Below are 10,678 nucleotides of genomic sequence, written 5' to 3' on the forward strand. Positions count from 1 at the left end.
TCCGAATTTAAGGGTGTGCCCAATTAAATTTCAACATAAGATGATAAATCTCTCACCCACTTGACTTATCTTCTAAACAACCAATTACTTTGATGCTTGCTAAGTAAATTCACACTATAAAACTTGTCACCGAGATATATACCAGGTGTATACTTGCATATATGTTCAAATCCTATTCATATATTATGACCTCCAGTTCCATCCAAAGAAAATTAAAACATGTTTGTGGCCGTTTGGATATGACTTTTGCAGCCTGCTCCCTTAACTATATTTGACATGACTTTCAAACTTGTATTTTCTCTCATCACCTACAAACTTTTATGATGATGACCCTTTACTTTTCCCTTCATTAATGTACAAAGTTGGCAATCGATCACCCCTTGACTTTCTCTTGGATGGAATTCTTCGTGCTTTTAATTAGCTCACATATTTATGGGACGTTTTTTGTCCCAAAAAAAAAAATTTATGGGACGTTTGTATTATTGTATGGATACACTTGACACCTGGTCACCTCTACCCTATCGGCTGAAACTTAATTTGCAGGTGTCACATTTCATTTATGTACAACCAACTTAGCGTTGCCATATAAATATATACAGGTGTAGGTTAAGTTTCGGGGACTCGCGTTTTCAGACACACTTTGACATATATTTTGTAAGGCGTATTTTTAATAATACGATTTGTCTATATTTTAGTACATTATTCATAGATTATTTTTACAAAAAAATTAGATAAATTTAAAATTATTAAGACATTCATTTGTATTAAAGAAAACAAACAAATAAAGTTTTGCAAAGAAATGCTAAAATGACTATTTATCAAGAGTGGTCACCCACCACTCAATCTTAATTCAACAATAAAAAAAAAAAAACAACAATAAAAATTAAATGATTTGTTATCGGTAAGTTAAAATCAAACCGTGAATGACCATAATTTTCTTGTACCGAGCGTCTACGAAAAATCTCAAGCAAGACGGGTCTTTGTTATTCTGGAGTGAGATGAGATCACAAGCAGCTAAATAGATCAGAAGAACTCAACTTTGGAGCATTTAAGAGGAAGCCTCAATATCCTCATCTCATGGTCAGCCTGATGGAAGGCCCAACTAATGAGCTTATTGATTTGAATTTGTTTGTTCATATACTTGCATGCAGGTTTCCGAGACTCGGAACCTGGAATTTGACGTCTTCCAGTTGACAAAAATGAAAAGACTTCTCACTTCTTCGAGTTACCAAGAAGCAGAGTTACAGAAACCGAGAGTTCAGTTCTTCTGACCGCAGGTTGATCAGTTCCTTGTTAAGTTGTATAGTATATCTTGTAAAATCTCTGTCAATCTGTTAACCTATCTACATTCTTAGCAGACGTGGCGGCTTACTAGAAATCTGGAAAATTTATATATACTAAATTATGTGCAACCATATTGTATATTGATATGGAGTTTAATCAAGTTAGTTAAAGCAGTGCATTTTCATTTTTGCATTAAATTACTGTTAAATCTTGCTTATCATAATTTATTTAAAATTTATGTAATATATTATCGCTTGTCAAAAGTTAAAAAAAAAAAAAAAAATCCACCAAGAAAACTGACAAAAACTACAAAACTTTAATGAATAATGATATGAATACACGACCCTAAAAGTAGAGCTAAAGCTTGTTTATAAACTATCTCACACCCTAGCGTTGCTATAACAACTCCTTATTAGAAGCAAAATACGAAAGTAACAACGTTCCAACAAAACCCTCAAAAAAATTATGTATTGTCCATTTCCACATTGAAATGCCATGGAATGTTGCACGAGTTTATAAGTGATTATGCCACTTTTCCAGTTGCCAATTAATTTAAGGGTGAAACATGGTATTAGCTCACCCATGAGTGAAGTCCAACAGCCACACATACTCCAAGTTATTCAATATGTGTTGTTCACCTGAAAAATGCAAGGGAGCATATGAGAATGTCAAAGTGTTGACCCACACAATAAAGTCATGAAATTCCTTCACTTACAAGATAAGAGTTCTCTTTGAAACATCATATTATAGGCTCAAAATAGAGATTAGCGTTGTTCTCTTTGAAACTAACTAGGTTCAAATCAGGGATTGGAGCCTAAGCCGTAAATGCTGGATTTCATTGTTTATGGGCTTATGTCTGTCATATTGCTCCTCAGTTCTCTTCAGCCATCCGGTTGAGAAGAGGTTCCTTACTTGGCGACATAACATTTGAGACTAGAAAACTTTCATGCTTGAGAATCCACAAATAGACTTTCCCTTCGCAATGCTATATGCTTGATCACATTGCATGATAATTTTGCCATTTTTTTGACAAATTACTTTATTAGAGTTAACTATATTTCACATCTTTAAGGTTTTGGGTGATTTTCAAAATAGACCACGAAGTTAAAAAAAAAAAAATTTGTATTGCACCATAAGCTATTTAAAATGTACGAATTTATGTCTCAGTCTTATTGATTGTTTGATCATTCATTCAATTACTAACATGGTAAGTATGGTACTTGTGAATGGACTGCCATGTACGCCACATTTGCACTATATTGACAAAAAAATCTCATAAATTTGATGAAGGGTTAGACATTCCAAGGAATGAAAGGTATAATTTGATACAACTTGTAAACTTGAGGATCTCATATGAGAAAATTGAAACCTTATGGTGCATTTTGAAAACTACCTCAAACCTAGAAGGTGTAAAATGTAGTTAGATCATCTAAGGGCTTGTTATACATTTGGTTAACTACACCTTACACTCTCTAGCTTTGAAATGATTTTCAAAACGAGCCATGTGGTTCTAACTTTCTCACATTGAACCTTGAGATTTTGAAATTGTATCAATTTATATCTTTTCTCTTTGAACATCTAGTCCTCCGTAACCTGATTAATTTTTTGTCAATGTGGTGCAAATTTGGCTTACACGTTAGCCATTTTAAAGGCCCCACGCACAACGTGCAATCAATTCAATGAATGGTAAACACGTCAATTCGACTAAAGACTTAAATTGATACAATTTAAAAATCTTAAAGTGTAAATGAGAAAATTGAAACTTCAAGCCCATATTAAAAATCATCCCAAAAATTAAAGGTGTAAAATTTTGTTATCCTTAAATTTTTGTTAATTTAGCTAGTGAATAACGTCAGAATTGTTTTGGCTAACCTAATTTAACTTATCATTTCCAACAACTATGAATAATTTATAAATATTTGTTAAATACTATGAGAGTTTAATATTTTTAATGTTTAGTTTACCATTAAGATCTCTTTCCTCCAATTTTAATTTAGGGAGAGTGACCATTCATTGAGCTAAAGTAACTAGTTTTTTAAGTGTCTTGGAGAAAAATTAGTTTTTTTTTTTTTTTTTGGTAAAATAACTTAAGCAAGAGCAAGTTTATAAGGAGATGCTTTTGCTCCTTTTCTTTAATAAAAAGGAGAAAGAGGAATTGGATTTGAAATCCCGTTCGAAATTAGTTTAAAAAATGCTATTTAACTAAGCAAAAATTCTATAATCCGCTAGATTATAGAATACTTCTAACTTTTTAACCGTTAACTTGATTTTTTTTATATTTTTAAATAAAAATCTAACGAGTAAATGTCTGAAGTATCTCATACTTCACAGCATCAAAAAAAAAAAAAAAAAAAGGAATCCCTAGACATGTTGTGACATCCCACATCACCAGGGAAGTGATCCTTATATGTATATTCCTATCTCTACCTAGCATGAGGCCTTTTGGGAGCTCACTGGCTTCGGGTTCCGTAGGAACTCCGAAGTTAAGCGAGAAAGGGGCTAGAGCAATCCCACGATGGGTGACCCACTGGGAAGTTGCTCGTGAGTTCCCAAAAACAAAACCGTGAGGGAATGGTAAGCCCAAAGCGGACAATATCGTGCTACGGTAGTGGATCGGACCCGGGAAGTGGTCCCACCCGGGCCGGGATGTGACAATTGGTATCAGAGCTTAACCCTGGTCGTGGTGTGCCGACGAGGACGTCGGGCCCCTAAGGGGGGGGTGGATTGTGACATCCCACATCACCAGGGGAGTGATCCATATATGTATATTCCTATCTCTACCTAGCACGAGGCCTTTTGGGAGCTCACTAGCTTCGGGTTCCATGGGAACTCTGAAGTTAAGCGAGTAGCGCGCGAGAGCATTCCCAGGATGGGTGACCCATCGGGAAGTTCTCGTGTGAGTTCCCAGAAACAAAATCGTGAGGGCGTGGTCAGGGCCCAAAGCGGACAATATCGTGCTACGGTGGTGGAACGGGCCCGGGAAGTGGTCCCCCCGGGCCGGGATGTGACAATTTGGTATCAGAGCCTAACCCTGGTCGTGGTGTGCCGACGAGGACGTCGGGCCCCTAAGGGGGGGTGGATTGTGACATCCCACATCACCAGGGGAGTGATCCTTATATGTATATTCCTATCTCTACCTAGTACGAGGCCTTTTGGGAGCTCACTGGCTTCGGGTTCCATGGGAACTTTGAAGTTAAGCGAGTAGCGCGCGAGAGCATTCCCAGGATGGGTGACCCATTAGGAAGTTCTCGTGTGAGTTCCCAGAAATAAAACCGTGAGGGCATGGTCGGGGCCAAAAGCGGACAATATCGTGCTACGGTGGTGGAGCGGGCCCGGGAAGTGGTCCCCCCGGGCCGAGATGTGACACATGTAGTTATTTAACTCATGCTAAAAGAATCCCTACGTGGGAGGTTTGGTGGAAAGTAGAAGTTAGAATGAGGGAGTAAATGCAGTGCAAATAGTATTAAAATCTCAAAAGAGTAGGGAAGATAGGGGATGAGATAAAGGTTGCCGTTTGCATTGCTCAAAGAGGTGTTTTTGCATTTAAGCTTTTCGTGCGTGTCCGTGTCCGTGTCTGTGCCCTCCTTCTGGTAATAAACTTCAAAGCCCGCACTTATTTCGTGATTCACTAACGCCCCGTCGTACGGTCAAACTCCTACATGAGGAAAGTCCCACGGTACACATTCTTTATGCGTTGCTTTTGCTTCTACACGTGCTCTCTCTCTCTCTCTCTCTTCCCTCTCTCTCTCCTCGCCCTCACTCTCCATAACATTTTTTGTTTAAAATATATGAAGTATTCCACTACGTGATAAATTTTTTAGTATATTCGAAATACGGACGATGTATTATATGTCATTATATATGCAGTGAAAAATATACTTATACAATAACATGTAGCATACTAATTCGTATTCTGGATGCATTAAAAAAATCTCTTCCACTATACATTGATATAAAAGTTATATGATATCACTGGACATTCAATGCAATTTCGATAACACATAAATTTGTTAAAGTACAATTGGTCTTCGAATTAAACAGTATGCTAAAACATAATCAATGACTCTAAAAAATGCATCCTTAAAATTGTGAACTCAAAATAAGAATCGTAAACCTTTTCAAACTAGAGATAAAGAAAGAAAGGAGCGACTAAAAGTGGTAAAACAAGTGAAAGCGTAGGAATGAGCTGGAGGGAGATTCCGTGCGTGGGATTCGAGCTGTAATTGAAAGGAGCACAAAGACCTCCTCACTTCCTCTCTTCTTCCTCACCCAACACCCTCTATAAATACTCCCACTACCTCACTTGTTTTCTTCACAACACAACTAGTTGTTTTTCTTCCTCTTCTCCTTCTGCTGCTACTTAACCGGTTTATAGTTACTAATTCAATTCAATTCCAAACAGAACAAGAAATTTAATGGAATTGAATCTCTTGAACTCCATGTTTTGCATCTTTGCCTTTGTTGTCTTCTTCCTCTTTGTCATCAATTCCCTCATCACCAAGCTCTTCACTCCGAACCGCCGGAAAATCCCACTTCCGCCGGGTTCCTTAGGCTGGCCTTACATTGGAGAAACCTTCCAACTCTACTCTCAAGACCCAAATGTCTTCTTTGCCTCAAAACAAAAGAGGTAATAATTCATTTCATTCGTCCCAAACCCACATCGCTCTTAAGTTTTCTGCCTAATTCACCGACTAGTTGGTTTTATGTACTAATGATGTGTTTTAATTTAATTGATAGGTTTGGGTCAATCTTCAAAACTCACATCTTGGGTTGTCCCTGTGTGATGATTTCGAGCCCCGAAGCGGCGAAATTTGTGCTTTCTCGAGCCCATCTGTTCAAGCCAACTTTTCCGGCGAGCAAAGAGAGGATGTTGGGGAAAGAAGCCATCTTTTTCCACCAAGGAGATTACCATGCCAAATTGAGAAAGCTTGTCCTCCGTGCGTTCATGCCGGAAGCCATCAGAAGTATCGTCCCTGACATTGAATCCATTGCCAAAGACTCTCTCAAGTCCTGCCAAGGCCGCTTGATCAACACCTTCCGAGAAATGAAAACGGTAAGTTATTGTAGCAACACCCCCACTCTTTCAACAGAGCAAAGCAAAACAAAACAGAGAGAATCAGAGCTGTAAAGACTAATGTTATCTTGCGAAACTTATGTTGCCATAAAAATTGAGGTGATTAGTCTGATGAGATTGACCGTCATCTAGATTAGTCTGACAAGATTCAACGAGAGAACATTTTCTGTTTTTCTGTAGTGAGAGATTTTTGGTTGATATAATATTAAATTGTTGTACTGATTAATCAATTATTGGTGGTGCAGTTCACATTCAATGTTGCACTCCTTTCTATATTTGGTAAGGATGAGATTCTGTACAGAGAGGATCTGAAGAGGTGCTACTACATTCTTGAGAAGGGTTACAATTCAATGCCCATTAATCTTCCAGGCACGCTGTTTCACAAATCAATGAAAGCAAGGAAGGAGCTGGCTCAGATCTTGGCCAAAATTATATCTACAAGGAGGCAAAGGATGCTGTTAGAGGATGAGGACCACAAGGATCTTCTGGGATCATTCATGGGTGACAAAGAAGGCCTCACTGACCAACAAATCGCTGACAACGTCATTGGGGTCATCTTCGCTGCCCGTGACACCACAGCCAGCGTCTTAACTTGGATTGTCAAGTACCTTGGGGAAAACCCAAGCGTTCTTCAAGCTGTCACTGTAAGCATTCTAATCATCCAATTCCCTTTTTTTTTTATTATTTAAAAACATTCTAATTTCCTTTTTTAGGTTGTAATTAAGTTGTTACTAATATGATGTGATATTTACAGGAAGAGCAAGAAGCAATAATAAGGTCAAAAGAGGAAGAAGAAGAGGAGGAGAAAGTTCTGAGTTGGGCAGATACAAAAAAGATGCCCTTGACTTGTAGAGTGATTCAGGAGACACTAAGAGTTGCTTCCATTTTGTCTTTCACTTTCAGGGAAGCTGTGGAGGATGTTGAATATCAAGGTCAGTAATTACCAAACCAATGATTTACTTTTTCACCTTTTTTTAACATGAAAGTTAGAATCTGTTTGCTGATGATCTCAAATATGGATATGTTTTCAGGTTATCTGATACCAAAAGGGTGGAAAGTTTTACCACTTTTCAGAAACATTCACCACAGCCCAGAAATCTTTCCTGACCCTGACAAGTTTGATCCCTCCAGGTTTGAGGTACACAACTCATCATCCATTCAACATATATAATGGCTACGTTGGAGATAGATGTATGGTGGATAAAGACTCATCACCTTTATGTCGTTGTGTGACACAGATTGCTCCAAAACCCAATACCTACATGCCATTTGGCAGCGGGACCCACGCATGTCCAGGGAATGAATTAGCCAAGCTGGAGATTTTGGTCTTTTTACACCATCTAACAACAAAGTACAGGTGGGTACTTTCACTTATTTTGTTAGTTTTTAATCTTAAGAAAGAGAAAGGAGGATTATCTATTCTTCTAATCTTTCTATCATTTCATACTTTTCTATTTGAATAGTTACTGTTGTGTCACATCAACATCTTATATTGATTTTTTTATAAAGGTAATAAGATAAAAAATAATATGTGAAAAGAGGAGATGAAAGAGGATGGAAATAGGAGAGTAGAGAATTCTCTTCCGAGGAATAGGGTAGGCATGCAGTGGCTGTGCTGTGCCTGTGGCAGTGGCGGCACAGCAGATCTGCTAGCACCTCCTCCTCCTGCTTTAACTTAATTTGTTGATCTGGTTGTGGAGGTGGCTGACATGTTATGTATGTGGCATTGTGCAGGTGGTCTGTGGTTGGTGCACAAAATGGCATACAGTATGGCCCTTTTGCTCTTCCCCAAAATGGCCTGCCCATCAGATTATCTCTTAAAACTATCATATAAAACCCCCATAAATCACAGACTCCCAAAAGCAGTCCAAGTCCCCTACTTTCAGACCCTCTCTCCCCCTTCAAGCCAGCTACTTGACATATATTACCATTTCATGCATGAGGAAGAAACCCACCACTCCAAAGTCCATTTCTTTTTGGCCGAAAGAGATAAGCAACATAAAATAAACACGTGAAATTTAAAGAAACATATCGTACATCTTCATTGCTTTCATCTGTCCCATTAATATCTCAGATGACTGAAAGTCACTGAATATTAGGGACGTGCCCTCCGAAAGTCAGAAAGTTCAAGATACAAGAAATGAAACATGTTGCAGCAGAGGAAGCCAAGTGCACAGAGAAGAGTCTTCCTACCAAAACATGATATGGTTTGTATATCATGTTTTCTTTTTCTTCCCTTAATTTTTTTTAAATTTTTTCTTTTTGGCATGCAAGAGATCATGAAGAGGAAAATTCCTCACCCAATGTGATAAGTGTATTTAAGTAGGTAGGAGTATACTATTTTCACCATAATTTTCTTCTTTACTTAAATAAATGTAAACAGCCGCAAGGCAGAAATGAAGATTCAAATCAATGGAATTAACAAAGTTAATTTTAAGGAAGAGGAAGGAGGATTATCTATCCTCCTAATATTTCTATCATTTCATACCCTTCTATTTGAATGGTTACTGTTATATCACATCATCATTTTATATTGATTTTTTTATAAAAATAATAAGATAAAAAATAATATGTGAAAAGAGGAGATGGAAGAGGATGGAAATATGAAAGTAGAGAATTCTCTTCCGATGAAGAGGGTAGGCATGCAGTGGCTGTGCTGTGCCTGTGGCAGTGGCGGCACAGCAGATCTGCTAGCACCTCCTCCTCCTGCTTTAACTTAATTTGTTGATCTGGTTGTGGAGGTGGCTGACATGTTATGTATGTGGCATTGTGCAGGTGGTCTGTGGTTGGTGCACAAAATGGCATACAGTATGGCCCTTTTGCTCTTCCCCAAAATGGCCTGCCCATCAGATTATCTCCTAAAACTATCATATAAAACCCCCATAAATCATAAACTCCCAAAAACATTCCAAGTCCCCAACTTTCAGACCCTCCCTCACCCTTCAAGCCAGCTACTTGACATATGTTACCATTTCATGCATGAGGAAGAAACCCACCACTCCAAAGTCCATTTCTTTTTGGCCGAAAGAGATAAGCAACATAAAATAAACACGTGAGATTTAAAGAAACATATCGTACATCTTCATTGCTTTCATCTGTCCCATTAATATCTCAGATGACTGAAAGTCACTGAATATTAGGGACGTGCCCTCCGAAAGTCAGAAAGTTCAAGATACAAGAAATTAAACATGTTGCAGCAGAGGAAGCCAAGTGCACAGAGAAGAGTCTTCATACCAAAACATGATATGGTTTGTATATCATGTTTTCTTTTTCTTCCCTTAATTTTTTTTTTTTAATTTTTTCTTTTTGGCATGCAAGAGATCATGAAGAGGAAAATTCCTCACCCAATGTGATAAGTGTATTTAAGTAGGTAGGAGTATACTAATTTCACCATAATTTTCTTCTTTACTTAAATAAATGTAAACAACCGCAAGGCAGAAATGAAGATTCAAATCAATGGAATTAACAAAGCTAATTTTGTTCTTATATTCATTATTTCAGTTTTAACCTCTTACTTGCATGCATCGTAACATCCCACTATTAGCACTAGTATATATTTACTTTGATTATCATAGTTGCTTTACATGGGCATGGTACTAATGGCAACTTAAAATAAGCGACCTCAAGCTAGTCTATAGAACGCATGAAAATTATTAATAGCACTCTTTAGAAAATTATGTGCATGGCTCATTTATCAAAATGTAAAATAACAATTGTACTTCTTAGAGTGCATGATGGTTTTTTTATTTAGCGCCAATAACAACTTTTAAAGAAAAAAAAAATCAATCATTCTTAAGCGAAGATAAATATTTTGTTTACTCACTCATTTTCTCTTGCTCACACGCACTCCATTTTCTCGTTCTCAATTAATTTTGTATATGACATGTTTAGGCAAAGAAAAACATTTTATCAATACAAAATGGAAAAGATATTAGAGAAGAATGCCAGATTACTCACGGCACTCTGATAAGTCTTATATACCATGGAGGGTATACAGGATTCATATACACATGTTTTTGACTTGGTGCATATCTCTCTCAATGAGGTGAAGATAAGACCATCAATCATTATAATGTCTTGCTAAATATACCATGGAGGGTAGAGGATACATGATTCATATAAACATGTTTTTGACTTGGTGCATATCTCTCTCAATTAGGTGAAGATAGGACCATCAATCATTATAATGTCTTGCTAAATTTAGACAGCTGTAGTTGCGTAGACAACAGTAGTGTGTATATATACTATAATTGTGTATATACACATATACACTGTAAGAGTTTGAGACCCCTCTTGTCCCACATCAGGCAACAATATTTT

The 10,678-nt window shown here is 37.4% G+C and overlaps 1 protein-coding gene across 2 annotated transcripts; it reads left to right on the forward strand.

The window, feature by feature from the left end:
- Positions 1-5,584: 5,584 nt before the first annotated feature.
- LOC103955532 (abscisic acid 8'-hydroxylase CYP707A2) lies at positions 5,585-9,844 on the forward strand. 2 transcript variants are annotated; one of them, XR_007254864.1, is made up of 8 exons: positions 5,585-5,911; positions 6,022-6,337; positions 6,604-7,002; positions 7,113-7,290; positions 7,390-7,496; positions 7,597-7,715; positions 8,093-8,565; positions 9,134-9,844. XR_007254864.1 is itself a non-coding variant. In XM_048574939.1 (7 exons), exons 1-7 carry the CDS (start codon positions 5,700-5,702, stop codon positions 8,190-8,192), a joined length of 1,431 nt encoding a protein of 476 aa, XP_048430896.1. In that variant the 5' UTR covers positions 5,585-5,699; the 3' UTR covers positions 8,193-9,844. The 2 variants fall into 2 exon arrangements, 1 of the variants encoding a protein (XP_048430896.1); XM_048574939.1 differs by having other exon boundaries at positions 8,093-9,844.
- Positions 9,845-10,678: the final 834 nt, after the last annotated feature.

The sequence above is a fragment of a genome, unplaced genomic scaffold, assembly GCF_019419815.1.
Source record: "Pyrus x bretschneideri cultivar Hongxiangsu unplaced genomic scaffold, Pyrus_bretschneideri_v1 Contig76, whole genome shotgun sequence".
NCBI classification, from domain to species: domain Eukaryota; kingdom Viridiplantae; phylum Streptophyta; class Magnoliopsida; order Rosales; family Rosaceae; genus Pyrus; species Pyrus x bretschneideri.